At 36.5% G+C, this 21,368-nt stretch overlaps 1 protein-coding gene across 2 annotated transcripts; it reads right to left on the bottom strand.

Moving 5' to 3' along the window:
- Window positions 1–5,610: 5,610 nt before the first annotated feature.
- Window positions 5,611–16,990, bottom strand: LOC113641056 (E3 ubiquitin-protein ligase TRIM39-like). 2 transcript variants are annotated; one of them, XR_007140850.1, is made up of 7 exons: window positions 16,535–16,990; window positions 16,145–16,240; window positions 15,825–16,055; window positions 15,674–15,696; window positions 15,475–15,593; window positions 5,840–8,113; window positions 5,611–5,671 (listed from the first exon to the last, which is right to left on the bottom strand). XR_007140850.1 is itself a non-coding variant. In XM_027143647.2 (6 exons), the coding sequence occupies exons 1-6, from the start codon at window positions 16,931–16,933 to the stop codon at window positions 7,569–7,571; spliced, it is 1,413 nt and encodes a 470-aa protein (XP_026999448.1). In that variant the 5' UTR covers window positions 16,934–16,990; the 3' UTR covers window positions 5,611–7,568. The 2 variants fall into 2 exon arrangements, 1 of the variants encoding a protein (XP_026999448.1); XM_027143647.2 differs by having other exon boundaries at window positions 5,611–8,113.
- Between the last annotated feature and the right edge of the window lie 4,378 nt (window positions 16,991–21,368).

Below are 21,368 nucleotides of genomic sequence, written 5' to 3' on the forward strand. Positions count from 1 at the left end.
TGTATTTCTCCTCTGTTTTGTGTTTAGCTATCACCACTTCCGCCTGATAATGTGTTTATCTTATCTACCAATGCAGATACTGCCAATCCTCTCTCCCAATTCACACTTCTTAACTCTACAGTGACTAGAGCAGTAGTTGTTTTGGATGAGTGGAGCTTGATTTAAATCTATCGCAGGCTAGTCGTCTTCACTATCTGGATCCTTTAGGAAATCAAACAAAGGGATGGTGGCCTTAGTAGTACTGGGATCTTCCACCAGTCTCCGTAATATTGGGCTTAGGAGTGTGGGTTCCCAGAGTTTTTTGAGCATTTGTGTTCAATCTCGGGAAACTCAACCTGTAAATTCAACAAGTTAGTCCACTTAGTCAGATACCACAACTTAGCAATAATTAATTCTTGCGAATACCACCTTGCAACCCCACACTTAACTTTAAACGTTTGTTCGTCCCAAAAGTGTGTTCATTTCACAGTGTGCCTTTCACAGTGGTGTCTCAGATCCTTCCGACCATGCAGCCCTGGGGCAGCTGTTTATACAGAGAAGTAAACAAATTACTGTCTTGCTTGACAGTTCGCAATGAGCCTTTTCACACACTCCTTTCTGCTCACCTTTGCTTTTTCCTTCTCTATACCCTTCTCTGCCCGTTCAGACCTGTCTTTCCTTAAAGACAGCAGTAGCCACAGGTTAAACAATACTCTCAGTGTGCACATACACTTATCACTCTCAATCTCATATATACTTTTCCACCAATCAATGTTTGCAAACTTTACACAGTCTCTTCCAAATCCAGTCTTTATATCCACATGAAAATATGCAGTAATTTTTGGTTTTATGGATCAATCACAAATTTTAGTAAAGTCTTTTGGGTCTTTATAATTAGTCAAAAGTTTCTTGCTAACCTTCTTTTGGATTCTTTATAAGTCAATCAAACCTTTAATAAATCTTTGGGTTTTATAACATTAAAACTTCTAACTAGGTTCTTTTTAGGAGAGACACGGAACTGATCCTTCCCAAAAATGGGGCCGCTCTGGCCGTACAGTCCACACAAAACTATAGCAGAAACTTTGAACTAACAGGCATTCTGCTTACCTTTTCCTATGAAGCCCAAAGTTGTCTGGTCTGGACGGCGGCGCTACTCCTTCTCACGTCCGGGGTTCGGGGCCCCGTGGACTCTCCTGGCTGGCTCGCCAAAACAATGTAGGGAAAAATTGCCTGTGTGCTCTTATTATATGAACTATTACAATTGATGTTATAATACAATTGATGTTATAATATAATATATGATTATAATATATATATATATATATATATATATATATATATATATATATATATATATATATATATATATATATGTGTGTGTGTGTGTGTGTGTGTTAGATGCCTTGAGACAAATGTTAACAGAAATAAGGTGGTTTATTGAAGTAATAAAACTCAGAACTCTGAGAATTTGAGAAAAACAAGAAAAAAGGGAACCTGTCCTTTAGGAGAGAACAGAGGAACTAAGGCTTAAAATAAAATGCATGTGCAGGCCCAGTCTGAACAAACAAGACAGACTGAGATCACAAGTCCAGAAAACTTAAGGAGTCAGCATAAACAGATCTCCCCATATATGCAAAACAATATTATAAAATACAAAAGCTTAGCTTAAATAATAGTGCAGTACTTCTACTAATCAGATAAAAAACGTAATCATAAGTCGAATAGCACTGAAATATAATTAGTTGATTCTGAACCAGTTGATTCAGTTGATTCTGAACCAGATGTTATTGTAATCAAAAAAACCCATATCCTAACATATGATCATAAAACGTTGTATGTCATAATCATATCCTAAATCAGAACTCCTATACCATAGGTGATTGTATTTGATAGAGTAGCATCGTTGATCATTTTATATGTAGAGATGTGATTAATGTAGATATTAATATAGGTGGATATCTCATACATAGGTTTTTGTGTGTCACGGTTGTCGTATTCATGTGTATGTATGTATATACGTATATAGGCGTATGATCAGTGGAAATCATATACAGACAAAACATAGAAAAAGAAAAACTCACTCACTCATTGTAATTGGATAAAGTGAGATTGGGAGATTGGTCCACGAGACATGTCTTCTGTGTGATACGTGACAGGGAAGAATACAAGAAGTTCTCTGGAGCACATTTTAACAACAGTTTTGACAACGCAGCATGTTTTTAAATAATAAGGCAGAAGTACTGCAACAGGAAAAAACAAAAGGCCAGACTTGATTTTCGGTAAAAGGCAGACTTGTTTTCGGGGAAATGAGAGGGGGTCACGGGGTGATTCTGTAGAGTCAGGAAAAAACCCAGACAGGTCAGGTGGATTGACGTAAGAAGGTATAGACGCACCTAGAGGTGCCAGGGTATATATTGAGGAGATTCCTTTGGAGGGGGCGCTCTTGCTCCTGCTTGCTTGCTTTTTTGTGTTTGAACTCTTTTGGGTGGCATGGGGATGCGCTGTTTGGGTTTTTCTTTGATACTTTCAACTTAGAAGTTTTTTCCTCCTTGAGCTCAATGGAAGCAGTGGCTGATCAGCACCAATAAAGAGTTTTGCTCATTCTCATCCAGGTCTGGAAAGTTTTCTTATTATTCAATTCAAATAGTATTACAGTACGTACACAGTTTAAGTGTGATTAATTAATCAGTATTAACCATTAATAAGTAAGTATTATTAATTAGTATTAAGTATAATTATTTTAGTATTAAGTGTGAAAGACTATTATTGACTATTACCTATGTAGCGATTTTGGCTCACGAAGCAAAGTAAATATTTATAAGCAACTAAAACGTGTTATAGTGACTTCCAAATATTTTAACCTAAGTTGAAATTAACGGTACTGGAATTAACGTTACGCTTATTTGGTCTGTTCGTCCGGCGAACAGGCCGTGTAACCTTTATTAATTCTATGAAGGCGGTATCTTCCCGGCCAAGAAAGATTCGCTCTTCTTTTACTGTATACCGTAATTTAAATTAAATTAACTTAATAGAGCATGTAGTTCAGACCAGATATTGCAGGTACCTTAATTTGTGAGCGATACTCAGAGACAAATCACCTGTGGCTCAAAATTATGACATTTAATGAATGAGACAAACACAACATAAAACTAACTACACAAACAAACAAAAGAAATAGGGAAAACGGAAATGAAAATAAAATAAAACAAAAGAAATTAAAATTGGGGAAAGGGAGGAAGAGACTGGAAAGAAGAAACTAGAGAAAGGAAGGAAAGGAATGGCAAGCTTAGACTTCAAAATTAAATCACACCCTAACTGGGAAATCGTCACAGAAACTTAAATTCACCTTAAGATTCAATGAAAGATTCCTACTTAAAATTACGCATCTAAATTGGTTGGTAGAGGAAACGGTTACTTGCATTGGCTTACTGAACAAGAGTCCGGATGCAACAGAGATATCTCTGAAAAGTCAATTAGGGTGGGGTCAGACGTTCTTCCAAGTTCTCCTGAAGGTCAGAGCAGTTGTCGTTCTTGGAAGTGAAGCTTGCTGGAACTTCTTTGAAGGAAGATGGAGTCGTCTTGAAGCTGTTCCTGAAGTCTGACCACGGATTAGTGGTGTTTCTGACAATTTAAAGGTCGCGAACTCCACCCATCTTTGGGAAGATGACCAATACTTCGGTCAGGATTTTGAAGGGAAAAACTCCCTTTGTTTCAGGTGTCTGTGGGCGTGGTTTAGCTATCAAACTTTGAGATGACTTTAAAGTTTGATCCAGGGTGTATTAAGATGGTATGGCGCCTTTCGTGCTCAAATAAAATACACCAGTGCTTGAAAAATGAGTAACCGATAATTTTGTGGTCATTTGGATACTAAACATGAAGGGTAATGACGGAATGAAGGCAGCGGTACATTACATACATAGATCATTAATCAAGGCAAAGATAAAGGCAAAGAAACAAAAATGAAACATAAACAAGATGCACTTTCATTAGGGAAGTAAAAAGAAAACGATAGCTTCGTATACATTCTGACATCAGACCTTAAAGGGGCATACGGCATTAGAACAGGTATACATTAACATGCCATGATCAGTAAGATATGATGATAGAGTATAACGGATTTTAAAATACAATGATGTTTTCTGACACATTAATAAAATACACCCTTGTCAGGAAATTAAGGAGCAAATAATTTTAAGTCAGGCAAGCCTTAAAAGAAGAAACACATTACAAAAAGGGTTATAAGAATGAGAACCTTAGAGTACCTTATCTTCGGTTTTATTAGTAAACGGAATGTCTCATTGTGTTGTGTGTGTGTGTGTGTGTGAGAGTTCTCTTTGCAGGCCCCAATGAGCCGCATGGGGTTATCTGGTCTTTGTGGAGACTCCAGACATTCGGGAGCCAGGTGTGGGTGTAAAACTGGGTTGCTCATCGGTTAATTGAGGAGTAGATGTTGAAATTTAGGGTGCCTGGGACATGAAATCTAAAATGACTGGTACAAGACACTACACCTATTATTGACTATTAATTTGGCTGTAATTCACCCCTGGCATATGTCCACTTGGAGGGGGCTCTCCAAAAATTTCCGACATCTGATTATAAGTTTAAACAATAATTCCAAATTAAAATTCAAAGAAGAAATGATCAACAAACTCACGAAGTTATAATATCGCTCATGATACACATTTTCCCCCTGCTTAGGAAATTACCATTATCTCCAAAATGGAACGTTTTTGCCCGTATAGTGGGTCAATATTTGCCTATGCATTAGGCCACCTAAATTCCCAATATCTTCCAAGTGAGGGGCCCTGTTTCCAAAGTACTTGGGCCTACGTCATCAGGCGATAGAGATTATAAGTTGGGTTTATGTGCTTTTTAGACCTATTCTCTTTTCTGAGGTTTTCTTTAACACAACTCTACACAACGCATCTGTTCATGGGTATGTATTGAATCTTCTTGTATACTTGCCTATGTAACGTGTCTGGACCGGTCACTCTCACACACATACAAAGACCACACCACCAATCAAAGAAACTCAGCTCCTTTTTTACTGTAAGAAAAGAAATAAAAGATGAGACACGGGGCGTCAGCTTCTCCTTCACCAGTACACACACAATATTTGTATATTGAAGGGAGAAGCGAGAAGGACATGCGTCATCGGCCTCATCCGGAAACGGACTGACCATTATACAATAACAGAGATAGATGCTATAAATGTAAATAAAGTATACAACTTATAGTATATAAATCTGACATTCTCTAATACAGCACATTAATATCTATGTTATATTAACGGACATCAATTCAAGCATTTATATGTCACAAAATTAAACAAATAATAATAATACTGTATTTATAATAATAATAATAATAATAATAATAATAATAATAATAAATGTGCAACGCATATTTCCAAACATTACATATCAGAATGGAATAAAACAGAATACACATTATATATATATATGTATGTATTCGATACCGTACCATGTGCAGTCTGTTTCACGTGCCTCACAGACAACATACATTTAGTCCAACACTTCTATAACACACTCTGTTCAATGCACATCTAGTATTAATGATCAATGAGCTAAACATCTTTTCTACTGAACCAGAACTTATTGTTAAACATACCTGTAAGAAAAGAAATAAAAGATGAGACACGGGGCGTCAGCTTCTCCTCCACCAGTACACACTAGTACACACAATGCTAAACAGTTAGCAACGTGGTATATTTCGTTAAATAATAAAAAGAAAAAAAACACATTACCCAAAACATCCTTAACATAACTAATGCAATCAATCATTATGGTATTAAATCACATTCTCCTAGCGGCAAAGCATTTTAGAGAAGAAATATTACCACAATATTTGTATATTGAAGGGAGAAGCGAGAAGGACATGCGTCATCGGCCTCATCCAGAAACGGACTGAGGCAACCGCATGGCACACACGAGGGAGCCCCACCAAAGTGTCTCACCAATAACATCCCCTCCCAAACAAATTCCCAAGGAGAGGTTCCGCTACTTTAATATTATAATCTATGAACAATAATTATATACAACATTTTGTGGAGTTCACTAAACCATTCTTTTTTTTTTAAAGAAACAGAGAGAAAAAAGACAGGTCAGGTTAAATTAACAAATTTCCTTTCTACACCAGTTACACCTATCAACATTTTCTCTTCTGTATGACTTAAACCTGTTCTTCTACTGTTCTCTCTCTTTTCTCTATTCTCCTGTCAAATCCTTTATTTCCCTGAGATTTAAAAAGGACATTAATACCACCTGCTGTTTCTGTAACTCTGCTCCAGAAACAATTGTGCATTTGTTTTGGACTTTTAAAATACATTTTATTCAGATATGCTTCTTTTGATCCAAAGGTTCTTTCCTGAGTTTTGCTTTTCTTTCAAATACAATGTTTTGGTTTCTTTGACTACTGTAATCAATCAATCAATCAAACTTTATTTATAAAGCACTTTAAAAACAACCAAAGTTGACCAAAGTGCTGTACAGAAGAATATATAATCATAAAATACCCAACTCATACAAGACATAAAAACAAGAAAACAAATTAAGAAACAAAATGTCAAAATCAGGCCAAGGAGAAATGGTGGGTTTAAAGAAGCAACTTAAAAGAAGACAAAGAAGAGGCCTGTCTAATGGGTAGTGGCAAATCATTCCACATTTTAAGAGCTACTACAGTAAAGGCACGGACCCCTCTAAGCTTCCGTTTTGTTTTGGGCACATTCAGGAGCAACAGTAAAAGGAGATGCCCCCTGACTTGGGGCTTGAACCCAGATCTCTGTGGTAGTCTCGAGAATAAACTCCTGCCAGCACTCCCTCTGGTGGTCTAGCAGGGAACTATCCCAGTAACCCATAACAACTACAAGATGGAAAATTATTAATATTTTATAATAAAGTTAATAAACTTATTATAATTGCTAAGTTTCTTATTATAAAAATAAATGTAATAATAGTATACCCCTCTTTGTTGTATTTGAAAATGACATTGGTAAATATTTTGAAAGAATATATTCTATTGAGTTATTGTTTTTTTAATCAAAGGCTGTGAGAATTTTATAGTATTTATATACATTTTTAGTTTTTGTTGTAGTTTATGTGTGTGTGTGGGGGGGGGTGTTTGTGAGCATGTATGTGTGTTTGTTTACCTGTTGTTATTCGTAGTTACCTTTATCCTCCCTGAGTAAGTTGTTTTGCATTTAGTTGTTCTTGTTTTGTTTGCAATAAAGTTTTTTAAAAACAACAACAACAACAACAACAACAAACGCAACCAACACACTAACAGATTCTTCTAGAAAATATTCACACAAAACTTTATTAGTATGTCCATCTGAGTTAAAATCAAGTACAACGTTATTACTAATACTAACTGGGTCAAATTTATAAAGATGTTCTTTGCTTTTAAAAAGCTACTTATCAGGTAGCTAGATTATGGGCTTTAAAAAAAAAGAAGGAAAAAAAACGTTATGGACTTATGAGTGCTTTCAACTTTTAACACACTTTCGCAAGAATCTGAATCTTTTAATCTGCAATATTTCATTCATAAATGGAAATAAAAGAATATGAGCTCTAACAGATCTGATTCACTCTTATGGAGCACTGAAGTGGGACAATCTTTAGAGGAGTTTCATTACCAAAACAAAAAATTAATGGCAGTAATTTGTCAGTAAATGTGTGTGTAAAAGTGTGCATGTGTGTGTTAGTGAGAGGGTTGTAGAATGACAGCTTTCCTCTGTCCCAATCCAGTTTCACTCTGATCCTCTGGAGTTTCTGTTCTACTGAGAGGAGAGTGAATGTCTGTGCTGTAGAACCTGCAATATATGTACCTTCATAATACCGCACAACCCAGATTCCACTTCTGGAGGTTATCTCCCCCTTCCTCTGAGCAGATTCTTTCATTACACCCACTAACCAGCATGTACAGTCTCCAACATCAACATCCCAGCAGTGTGTCCCTGAGTTAAAGCCCTCAGAGCCCATGATACATTTCCAGTTATCAAATCTCTCTGGATTATCAGGAAGTTTCTGTTCTTCATCACTGAATCTCACACTGGTCAAATCATCAGATACAATGAGATTAGGATGAACAGTGTTGGGGTCCAGAGTTACAGGTGCTGAAAACACACACACACACACACACACACACACACACACACACACACACACACACACACACACACACACACACACAGGCTAAGATAACATTACATTAATGTAGAACTAGCTAACATTACAAAATTCATTAATAAACAAAAAGAAATGCAATTTTCAGAGCAATAATAACTGCAATAATTTGCTTATTTAGAAATGTAACCAATCGTTAAAATAAATCCAAATTCTATAATATCTCTAAAATGTCTGTAAGCCGCTACAACTCTGTTTTCACTCAGTTTCTCTGTTTACACTTCAAACACTGATCAGTCTGACACCTAATAGATGCGTTTCAGAATGAGATCCCTTACTGTATGTTACATGACTACAAAATGAATATAATCATCATAAAATTAATAATAATAATAATAATAATAATAATAATAATAATAATAATAACAACTACATTTGAAAAGCTTGTCGCGACAAACTTTGATGGTGGCTTTGACGATGCAAGTATTTGCAAGGCTGGTGCTTTTTGGAGTTGAGTGGACAGAAAGATTGTGAAAGCTACTAGACCGCTAGGGTGCCAATACTTTTGGAGGCGAGCGGACATCAGCATGTGACTTGATCTGAATACCCGTGAGGCAATTCCCCTCATTGTGCTGAGTGTTTTGATGTTACATGTCCATGTTGTGCAAATTTTTGATTTTCACATGACATCACGTGACTGCCCCACATGACGTGACCCCACATGAACTGCCCCACACGACGTGAACAGAATACCCGTGGGGCAGTTCCCCTCATTGTGCTGAGTGTTTTGATATGTCTCATGTCCATGTTGTGCAAATTTTTGATTTAGCTTGTTTTGGGGGCGGTGCTACATGTGACGTCACCTGACGTGACCAAAACACGCGTGAAGCAGTTCCCCTCATTGGGCTGAGTGTTTGATATACGACATGTCAATGTTGTGCAAAATTTACGATTTAGTTGATTTGGGGGCGGAGCTACACGTGACGTCACGTGACGTCACCAAAACACACGTGAGGCACTTCCCCTCATTGGGCTGAGTGTTTCGTCACGTGTAGCCCCGCCCCCAAAACACTGTTCTATGCAGTATAATAAGTAAAGTTCCATAATGACTGCACCCAGATAGCAGTTACGTTTGGGCCACATGCGGGAATTATCTGGCACATATGGCCTAGATGTGGCGTGGCTATACAGATATGGGCCAAATTGTGGCCATATTTGTTTTGCCATAACTTTAAAATTGGCAGGAAATGCTCTCTTGGTTCACAACTCATTTTGAGGTATATGGCCCAGATAACAACGAACACATGAGAACCATATGTGGTTGAGCTATGGCACACAGTGAGAAACACGGACTTGTGGTAAACCTTTGGCTTATATGTGGAAAAACACAGGAATCCTGAAATCAAGTGCGGCAGACATCCTCCGTCCCACACCTCAGGTTGCTATGCAGCTTCCCTCCTATTGGTGGAGTGAGATTACGGCGTGAATATGACTGAGACTCAGGCAGTGGGCGGCATTTCTGCTTTCCTCACGACTGTGTAAGCTACGTACAGGTAAGTGATTAGCACTTTACAGTCATATAATTGAAATATGCAGTATTATGTGTCAATATTGCCTGTTATTAAGTGTTTAGTTATTAGTTTAATTGAGGAAGGGGTCAAATTAGCTAATATTTTCCTCAGTTTAACAATACAGTTTAATGTTCGCTAGGGCTCCGCTGGTTTGGCGTTTTAAAAATCCGATGTTTTTGGCTATAAATCAACAGTACTTAAGTAAAGTTGGCCACATATTCACAGATTGGAGTTTCCCAAGTCAATAACTCCTGAGCTAAATGCTGTTACTACACAAATAACACCTCTTTTCTATCGTAGTAATGTAGAGAGGCAGCTACAACCCAATTTTCCTAAAAATCAGCTTTCCTCCGCGGTGGACAAAATACATGTCTCTATGTGCGAACCAAGGGACCGTCTGCAAAGTGCAAAACCCGAAAAGCAAATACAAAAAACAGTAAACTTGGGAGAAATGTCTTTTTGTATAATTTTTATGTTTTTTTTTATATGAAAATATTTCCCCCAAAAGTAAAACACATTTCCCCCAAGTAAGTGTTGTAGTATGATGACTGTTTTTTAGTATTCGCTTTTCGGGATTTGCACTTTGCAGACGGTCCCTTGGAATCTGTCTCATGCACTGAAAGTCATGCATGTCTTTTTTTAAAGCAGAATACATCCAGTCCTCTAGGAGGACATTTATAAAATGACTTTTTTCCCCATTATCCTCCAGCTCTAACTTCCATATTGTATTGCTGCTAGCATTATTTAAATTCATCTTTATTGCAGAGACCGAGAGGGGGGTAGAAGGGAAGAAACATGAGGCCCAACAAAACACTGCCGACCCTCATTAGGCACATCAAAACTCAATTTCTCAATTTAACTTCTCTGTACAAGTTAATCTGATTTTTTTAAATATTTTTTTTTCTGTGATTTTTATTACTCTGAGTTGAATACATTCTTAAATGTATTCTTATGTTTACTCTTAAAGCTGTAATTATTTAAACACTTGTTTTGAAGCAAATTGTTTTGAGTACATTTGTTGTTGAGTGTTTCATTTACCTTTAAGTTAATAAGACTTTTACGTACTGTCAGCTGTATGTGTGGCACATATGGGCCAATAGATTTTAACAGAACTCAACCATACTAAAATTGCATAAAAGGCTCATATTTGGGCCACATTAAATTGTATTATTTGTCTCATGTTTGGTGGAGTTATGGCACTCCTTTGGTTCAGTTCTTTCAAAGAAGAGGTGTGCCATATATGGGCCACATAAAATTACATTTGGCTCATGCTTGGTGGACTTGTGGCACTCCTTTGGTTCAGTTTTGGCAAAGGAGATGTGGGCCATATTTGGGCCACATAAATTACATTTGGCTCATGCTTGGTAAACTTACGGCACTGATTTGGTTCAGTTTTGGCAAAGGAGATGTGGGCCATATCTGGGCCGACAAACACAAACTAATCTGGGCCACAGCTCAGCTGTTTATCTGGCCCAAATCTGGACCAAAAGAAATTTGCTGACTGCGCAGTTTTGACATGAAATGTCAAAACACTTAGTAGTCACTTTTGCCTAAAGGTATTGGCACCCCACTGGGTATTCAGTGTTTTGGGGGCAGGGCTACACATGATGTCATGTGAATACCCGGTGGGGTGCCAATACTTTTGGACAAAAGTGACTACTAAGTATTTTGATATTTTATTGTCAAACCTGCAGTCATTATGGAATTTACTTATTATTATACTGCATAGAATAGTTTTTGGTGGCGGGGCTACACATGATGTCACATGACTACCCGGTGGGGGTGCCAATACTTTTGGACAAAAGTCTATTGACTGGGGGCCAATACTTGTGGAATCATTGGATTGATAGTGCGGAGTTGATAGTTACATGTATTGAGAGTGTGCTTTACATCTACAGAGAGAACAAAAGAATTTGAAGAATTCCCCATTCAAGTCTATGGGGGGGGGAAAAAAAAACATTTGAGCTTCCATACCGGGAATTCTGGAATTCCGATCGCTTATAAAAGTCATAGCACACCTGTTCTCAATGAGCCAGTCGATTTGACATCTCATTCATGGGTCTAGGACAAAAGCTGCGGGACAAGTTACGCACTGAAAAAGTGTCTGGAAGAAGTATAATAATAACTAGAACGGTACATTTCCTAAAGAAAATGTGAACGTGCTTGCACGTGGCAAGTTCCCCTCATCATGCTGAGTGTTTTGATATGTCACATGTCCATGTTGTGCTAAATTTTTGATTTCACTAATTTTGGGGGCAGGGCTACACGAGACTTCGGTTCCCCTCATCTTGCTGAGTGTTTTGATATATGACATGTCCATGTTGTGCTAAATTTTTTTGATTTAGCATGAATTTTAGGAATTTCCCATTCATTTCTATGGGAATTTTTTGGCCACTTTTTCATCCGCTGTGCGAACACCGTTGTTCGGATCACTTATAAAAACCAAAGCACACCTCTCCTCAATGAGCCGGTCGATTTGACACCTCATCCATGGGTCTAGGACAAAAGCTGCGGGACAAGTTATGTGCAGAAAAAGTGTCCGGAAGAAGAAGAAGAAGGAGAAGAAGAATAAGTATGCAAGAGAATAAGAATGTGCTTTGCAAGCACATTAACTAGAACAGTACATTTCCTAAAGAAAATGTGAATGTGCTTGCACGTGTCAAGTTCCCCTCATCGTGATGAGTGTTTTGATATGTCACATGTCCATGTTGTGCTAAATTTTTGATTTCGTTAATTTTGGGGGCGGGGCTACATGGTGACGTCAGTTCCCCTCATCTTGCTGAGTGTTTTGATATGTGACATGTCCATATTGTGCTACATTTTTTGATTTCGCTTGAATTTTAGGAATTTCCCATTCATTTCTATGGGACATTTTTGGCCGCTTTTTCGTCCGCTGTGCAAACATCGTTGGTCGGATCACTTATAAAATACATAGCACACCTCTCCTCAAATAGCCGGTCGATTTTACACCTCATTTATGGGTCTAGGACAAAAGCTGCAGGACAAGTTACGCGCGGAAAAAGTGTCCGGAAGAAGAAGAAGAAGGAGAAGAAGAATAAGTATGCAAGAGAATAAGAATCTGCTTTGCAAGCACATTAAATAGAACGGTACATTACCTAAAGAAAATGTGAATGTGCTTGCACGTGGCAATTCCCACTCATCGTGCGCTGAGTTTTTTGATATGTCACATGTCCATGTTGTGCTAAATTTTTGATTTCGCTTATTATGGGGGCGGGGCTACACGTGACGTCAGTTCCCCTCATCGTGCTGAGTGTTTTGATATATGACATGTCCATGTTGTGCTACATTTTTTATTTCGCTAATTATGGGGGCGGGGCTACATGTGACGTCAGTTCCCCTCATCGTGCTGAGTGTTTTATGTTGTGTAACTGAGATATGGCTTCTTTATATTGCAATATGGTTCGTAAGGTGCACTACATGGTTGCTAGGGTATGGCTGCACAGTTACTATGGTTATATTCGCAGACTAATTTCTCACCTGCAACAAAAGAGCACACCTGAAAATCCATTTATCTTTTCCTGAAACAAGCGCCATGAAGATCTTGAACTAAAGCATCAATCAGTGATTTTACTGGGAAAAAATATAATCACGTTACAATAAGGATCATTAGTTCAAATGTAATGTATTAACTAACATTTACTAACCATGAGCAATAAATTATTGTATTTAGTAATCTTTGTTAAAATAAAGTTTATTCTTTGTTCATGTTAGTTCACAGCATATTAACTAATGTTAACACGGTGTTAATAATGTATTAGTAAATGTTGAAATTAACATGAACAAAATGAATAAATGCTGTAGAAGTGCAGTTAATTATTAGTTCATGTTAATTAATGTGGTAACTAATGTCAACTAATGAACCTTTATTATAAAGTTCTAGAAAAAAATTGTCCGAGGGTGGATTTGAACCCCGAATGTCTGCATGCTAAACGGATTCGCTATTCGCTATTAATTCATTAATGTGAAGAATGGCGCGTCTACCAATACCCAAGCTTTATTATATTAAAGTCATTCTTATCATTCTTTGTGATATACGTGTCATATGTTTAAAAAATAATTATGTAATGTGAGGAGACAAAGAAAAAATATGCTTAATTTTAATTAATGGGTGGCTCTTAAAAGAGCCATTGCTGTACTTAAAAGGACATTAGTTTAAACTGAAATAAAAAAATATAAAAACTACACTGATAGTTGAAAACAACAAAACATTATACAAATGGCAGCAACAACAACATATGTGACCGCCGTGCTGTACAAGGCACCCCAGTACTAGGTTTAAGCATTAAATAAACGGTTAAATGTTATAGTGTTTGAAAGCTTAGACTCTCGGGATTTTATTAAGCCCACACACAAAGCATAATATGATTTATAGCCATCATACTAATTTAATCCAAGTTGATAGTCACCGGAAATTGGCGGCACTTACCTTTCTTCTCTGGGGTAATATTTTCCAAAACAAATGCTTGTAAAAAATCCTCAAGAGTCTAAGGAACTGGAATATGTAAGCCTTTTAATCCAAAACGCTTTAATCCAAAACGCATTTCTGACCGAAAACTGTACTTCCTCCTTGATCTTTTTCTTCCAATGTTGTGTGATCTGACAGATTCACTGGTGTCTGCTGCCCTCTTTTGGATGTTAGCACATCTACAGAGAGATTTTAAGAATTCCCCATTCAAGTCTATGGGGAAAAACACCCCTTTGAGCTTCCATACTGGGAATTCTGGAATTCTGATCGCTTACAAAATAGATAGCACACCTCTCCTCAATGAGCCGGTCGATTTGACACCTTATTTATGGGTCTAGGACAAAAGCTGCGGGACAAGTTACGCGCCGAAAAAGTGTCCGGAAGAAGAAGAAGAAGAAGAAGTATGCAAGAGAATAAGAATGTGCTTTAGCAAGCACATTAATAATAATAATAATAATAATAATAATAATAATAATAATAATAATAATAATAATAATAATAATAAGTATGCAAGACAATAAGAATGTGCTTTGCAAGCACATTAATAATAATAATAAGTATGCAAGAGAATAAGAATGTGCTTTGCAAGCACATTAATAATAATAATAATAATAATAATAATAATAATAATAATAATAATAAGTATGTAAGACAATAAGAATGTGCTTTGCAAGCACATTAATAATAATAATAAGTATGCAAGAGAATAAGAATGTGCTTTGCAAGCACATTAATAATAATAATAATAATAATAATAATAATAATAATAATAATAATAATAATAATAATAATAAGTATGAAAGAGAATAAGAATGAGCTTTGCAAGCATATTAATATTAATAATAAGTATGCAAGAGAATAAGAATGTTCTTTAGCAAGCACATTGATAATAATAATAATAATAATAATAATAATAATAATAATAATAATAAGTATGTAGAATAACAATAATGATGCTTTGCAAGCACCATTAATAATAAGTATGCAAGAGAATAAGAATGTTGCTTTAGCAAGCACCATTAACAATGCTTTGCAAGCACCATTAATAATAAGCTTATAACGGAAATCAGAATGTTGGCTTCTAGATAGATATAGATATTATTATTGTTTTTATTATTATGATCAGTTTTGTTTTACTAAACAAACTCAGAAAAATGGTTGGCAAAAAGAACAGAAAAAAATTATTTATGTTTAAAATATGTGCACACGCTTACAAAGAAAGAAAGAAAGAAAGAAAGAAAGAAAGAAAGAAAGAAAGAAAGAAAGAAAGAAAGAAAGACAGACAGACTCTTACTGTATTGGACAATGTTCTGCATCTTCTCCCAGACACTGAACTTCAGGTTGGCCAGATGATTTGCCACATGGATCAGTGCTCCTGAAAGCTCCTCTGGATGCTGCAGTGTGCACTGGGCTCTGCAAAAACATTCAGGAGTCAGTGTTGCTGTGGCAACACTGTGAGAGAGAGCCAGAGAGCCAGGAACCACATCACTCACCTTTTCACTGTGGCCTTGTAGTTCTGGAAAACAACAAAGCACTTATCAGTGGATATGATTTACATTTTTACACCACTGAAATGTGATGTTTCTGATGCTGGAAAGAAGTTTTAATTTCTCACAGTATAAATACTGACTAAATGATACTCACTTGTAAGAACAGGACGTCTTCAGCTCTCATCCCCTCTTCTATGGCTCTGATTGTGTCTGAAACAGATGATATGTCTCTGCTCAGCTTCTCATTCTTCTCCTTCATCATCTGACTCTTCTGCTCCTCTTCCTCTCTCAGTGCTGTGATCCTGACTGCCTCTTCATCTCGTAGAAACTGGTGAAGTTTCTCAAACTGCTCCTTAATCTGACGCTCTGTGTGTTGGGTCTGAATCTGCAGTGAAGAGGAAATTAAATGAAATATAACTGATTTTACAATGATGGAGAACAGAATTCTATCAAAACCATGTTATTGATTGTAACCTTTATATGTTCTGCAGTCTGACTCCAGATTAGTTTACAGTCTGCAAAGATCTTTAGTTTTTCCTGTAGGGCCTTCAGTGCAGTTTTGAGCTCCTCCTGAAATAAATTAACACACTGCATGGAGTCTCTGTGTTTCAGCTCTTATTGTACACATTGTTAATTCAGATCACTGATTATTAAGGGGATTGAACTATACATAATGTGACAGTAATAGCTACAGTATATTATCATTTACAAGCACTTAGAATAGCTTTTGAAATGCACCAGAAGCAGAAGAAAATTATATATATTATATATCTGCTCCTGTTTATGCAGGTGACACTTCAGATGGTGAAAATTTGGATATGATGGAATGGCAGCAATTTTATATTCAATGAACTTGTTCTTTACCTTACAGTCTGTCACTTTCTCATCAATGAGGCAGAATTTGTGGTTGGTGTGTGTTCTTGAATCCCGACACACCAAACACACTGGCTGTTGATCGTCCAGACAGAAGAGTTTGAGTGTCTCACTGTGCAGACTGCAGACTGTTTCAGACCCTGATGAAGATCTCGGACTTCTTTCCAGTAAGAAATCCTCACACAGGTTTTTTAAGACCAAATTTCTGGGAGGTTTATCTCGAGATGACTTTGTCCTACAAACAGGACATTCTTTGGATCTTTTGGTCTTCCAGAACTGCTGCAAACACTCTTTACACACACTGTGACTGCAATGCAGAACAAGAGGATCCTTGAAGATTTCATAGCACACAGGACAGGAGAAATCCTTCTCTGAGAACTTAGAAGCCATTTTATTTTACTGTTGTTGTTCTCTCCAGTCCGAATGCTCAGAGATTCACATTCACTTTGATAAAATGAAACACACAATGATTACAGGATTATTTAAACAGATGACTTTGTAGATTTAGTGAAATGTTGCTTCCCTTCACAGAGCTGAAACTAAAAACAAACCTAAACTCATCAGAGCAGAAGACTGCAGGCTGTTTATGAAGGACTGCAGTCACCTCAGACTCCACACTTCCTTAATAAGAGGAGTTTCACAGAGACACTTTATGATCTGTTTAAGTCATCAGTTACATCAGAAACAGCACACAACACTCACTTATGTTTGATCACTGAGTACCGATTAATGAAGTAAAATTTTTGTCCAAAATGATCCAGTCATGAATTTATGTCTTCTGAATTTATAATAAAGATTTAATTGTTCAAACTGTCACTCTTGCAGTTCACTAATTCTAATTCCTTCCTAATTAAATTCCTTCCTGCAGTTAGCTAGCTCTCGTTTTTTATTGAAGAATAAATTAAATTAATTCACCATTACCCAGATAGCACTGCGGTCAAGGCAGCCACTCTTTCTGAAAGCACGGTTAAAGTACCCGCATATAACTTTTTAGGGCGCGGCTTTTAGATACTTAGCGGTAATAGCACAGAAAACGTAAAGCGTATCCCTGAGCTTCTACTTCACAGAACAATTTATTAATGTAAAACGATGATTTTGTAATTAATGCGTGACAGAACAGGTACAAAACATTTCATAGTATTTGTGAGAATAAAGGCTTATGGTCTAAATAATCATTACATTACAAATCAGTGGGAATGGGAGATGATCTGAAATGTTTTTAAATAATAATTAAGATATATATATATATATATATATATATATATATATATATATATATATATATATATATATATATATATATATAAGATATATATATAAATTTTAGTTGATAAAACTCACTAAGGTCACTTCATAATGACAAATAATATGCTCATAATAAAGATCAGCATTATCGTACTGTGGGATTTTTTAATAATTCCTATTCTAAGTCAACATATCTGTCTATATCATTGCCTGTCAGTATAATTAAGATCACTTCATAATGCCCTCCTCTATGTTCACAATAAACATCAAACAATTTTACTGTGTGATTTTAATGTAATAGCTCTTTAAATCTGAATCAGTTCACTTCATATTAACATACTCTATGCTCACAGTTAAAATCAAATGATCCTACTATAGAATTTTAAAGTAACTTTTATTCAAAGTCACTATATCTTTCAATATAATTTAACCAGAAGCTGGACATTTTAGATTGGACATTATTAGTTACTATATTAACTATACTAGTTACTAAATAGTTACTAAATATTATTATTACTCCCTTCTGGCAGTCGCTACAGAACTTTGCTTACTAAACCTGCCAGGCAAAGGAACAGTTTCTTTCCCCAGACAATTACCCTGATTAACAACTCACCATAATTATATTCCCTGCCTCATAGCATAAGTACTGCATTATCAGAACTGTCAGTCATCACATCATCCGTGTATTTTACACACACTACAGCTGCTACATATTGTACAAAAAGCATATTGCACAATATTGTTATTTGCACTTCCCACACTCTATGTACATAACTGATCAGTCATATATTCTGTATTCATATTTAATACTCATAATGTCTATTGTATCACATCTGTATTGTCTTGTATAATCTGTATTATCTTGTATAGTATAGTGTTATTTATGTCTGTACTTTTGAGAGTCACAAACAGCTGGAACCAAATTCCTTGTGTGTGTTAACACACTTGGCCAATAGACCTGATTCTGATTCTGATGACCTATGCTAGGCAAAAAAGATACAATGTCTGTAATCCGTTATAAAATTTTAATTCAAATTAAAATTCCAATTAGTCTTGTCACATACATAAACATACACATGTAGTGAAATGTGTTATATGACTGTTCCTTATTTTATTAAAGCAGAAGTATAAGGAAAAACAGTAAAATGTAGTACAGAACTACAAAGGAAAATTAAAATGTACATACAAAAAAATAAATAAATAAATAAAAATAGAACTGTAAAATGAGCAGTGAATTTTATTTCATTTTATAATGGATTGAATGATTTAAAGGGAATCATTTCAAAATTCCACAGTAAAAGTGGTTTATCTTTATTTAGTATATAATGGGTCATTATAAATTGATCTGAGTAGTTTTGATAAACAAACAATTTGAAATGTAAACTGCCTTGAAGATTTTAAAAATACAGTATTTCAGACATACTCAAATCAGACAATAGAATATAGTAGTTTGTTAGATGAAAGTGATGTTAGTTTTGATGATATTGAACTGTGCCTCTGGAACAATTATATTTGTAAACATAATAACTTGAGCATTTATTTCAAATTCCACAGTAAAATTAGTTGGCTTTTATTGTTAGCATATACTCACTCACTCATTTTCTACCGCTTATCCAAACTACTTGGGTCACGGGGAGCCTGTGCCTGTCTCAGGCGTCATCGGGCATCAAGGCAAGGATACACCCTGGACAGAGTGCCAACCCATCACAGGGCACACACACACTCTCATACACTACGGACAATTTTCCAGAGATGCCAATCAACCTACCATGCATGTCTTTGGACCGGGGGAGGAAACCAGAGTACCCGGAGGACACCCCCAAGGCACGGGGAGAACATGCAAACTCCACACACACAAGGTGGAGGCAGGAATCGAACCCCCAACCCTGGAGGTGTGAGGCGAACATGATAACCACTAAGCCACTGTGCCCCCTGTTAGCATATAGTAATTTAATATAAAGTGAAATGATTCAGATTGATCAACTAACAATTTGAAAGTTACATTTTATCATGGATTCAACGTGCACAAATATTTTTAAAGATGCAGTGAATTTAAAGAGCAAATTCCACAGTAAAATTGCTTGATCATTATAGAGACCATAGAATAGGCCATTATGAAATAATCTGTCTTAGTTTGATCAACTAACAATTTAAACTGTCCATTTAACAATTTAAACTGTCCAATTATATTGAAACATAGGCAGTAAGTTTGAAGAGCTATTACTTTAAAATCCCACAGTAAAATTGTTTGATGTTTATTGTGACCATAGAGGAGGGCAAGTGACCTGATTTGGTTCAAACAACTAACATCTTGAAATATCCATTTTATAATGGATTGTATTCTGGTTGAATCAAATAGACAGGAATATTGAATTTGAATAATTCCAGAGTACAATTATTTGCTTTTTATTCTGAGCATAAAGTAGGTTGGGAAGTGATGTGGTTTTATTAACTAATACTTTGAAAAAAGAAAAAAAAAATTCAAAATGGATAAAAATTTACCTCCAGGTCCAATTATATTACCAGATATGTTGGATTTGAGGAGGAAATATTAAAAAAAAATTCCAAAGTAAAAGTGTTTAATCTTTAGTGCATAGAGAAGGTCATATTGAAGTGATATGAGCTGGTTGCATTAACTAACACTTCGAAGTATACATTTTATAACTGATTAAATAGAACATATGTACAGTTTTGTCTGTAAAGGATTCTTATGTCTGTGGAATGACGAAACCAAGGCAGCCATCTTCAACATTCTGTAGAAGTCATTCTGTAGATGTCCCTTTCAGCGTCCATGCACTTGATTCCCAAACGTTCGGCTCTGATAACAAGAACCCAATATCTAAGAGTAGCAGTAGTGCAAATTATCAGACACATTATCGCACACACACACACACACACCACTGCCAGTGTGAAGCTCGTTAGATTCAGTCCAGTTCACTTCTTTCCTATAACGAACCAAACACGGCTGCCTGTGTCACTCGGACTACGTTACACGCACTCGCTCACCTTGTCTCTCAGTCATCAGCCGTCTCCAGCACGCTCTCATTCACAGCCAGATCCCAGTCCCAAATCCACAGTCGATCATTCAAAAATTCTTTTGTCTATAATCAACTGTCTGTCTATCTCTCACAGAACAACCACCAAGACCCCAACCAGTCTGGCTTTAAAGCAGCTCATTCCACAGAGACAGCCCTTTTGGATGTCTCTGAGAAACTACATGCTTCTAGATCAGCTAAACTGTCATTCGTCCTTATCCTCCTTGACCTTTCAGCAGCGTTTGATACGGTCAACCACAAGACTCTCTTATCCACTTTCAGGAGTCTTGAGATTTGCGGATCAGCTCGGGAATGATTTGCTTCCTACCTGGAAGGACGCTCATATCAGGTAACATGGAGGGGAGTGACATCTGCTCCACTGGCATCCCACAGGGCTCAGTACTTGGTCCTCTTCTTTTCTCCCTGTATACTCACTCTCTTGGTGAAGTTATTTCCTCAAATGGGTTCTCTTACCACTGCTATGCTGATGATACACAACTTATCTTCTCTTTCCCACCCTCAGATGCCACAGCTTCTGACCGGAT

The sequence above is a fragment of the Tachysurus fulvidraco genome, chromosome 6, assembly GCF_022655615.1.
Source record: "Tachysurus fulvidraco isolate hzauxx_2018 chromosome 6, HZAU_PFXX_2.0, whole genome shotgun sequence".
In the NCBI taxonomy this organism is placed as follows: domain Eukaryota; kingdom Metazoa; phylum Chordata; class Actinopteri; order Siluriformes; family Bagridae; genus Tachysurus; species Tachysurus fulvidraco.

Excerpts from the sequence above, each read along its gene's own strand:
- LOC113641056 (XM_027143647.2), bottom strand. The coding sequence starts at position 16,933 with ATGGCTTCTAAGTTCTCAGAGAAGGATTTCTCCTGTCCTGTGTGCTAT. Across the intron at positions 16,056-16,144 it reads AGACTGCAGAACATATAAAG|ATTCAGACCCAACACACAGA; the intron begins GTTACAATCAAT and ends TCTTCACTGCAG. Across the intron at positions 15,594-15,673 it reads TACAAGGCCACAGTGAAAAG|AGCCCAGTGCACACTGCAGC; the intron begins GTGAGTGATGTG and ends ATGTTTTTGCAG.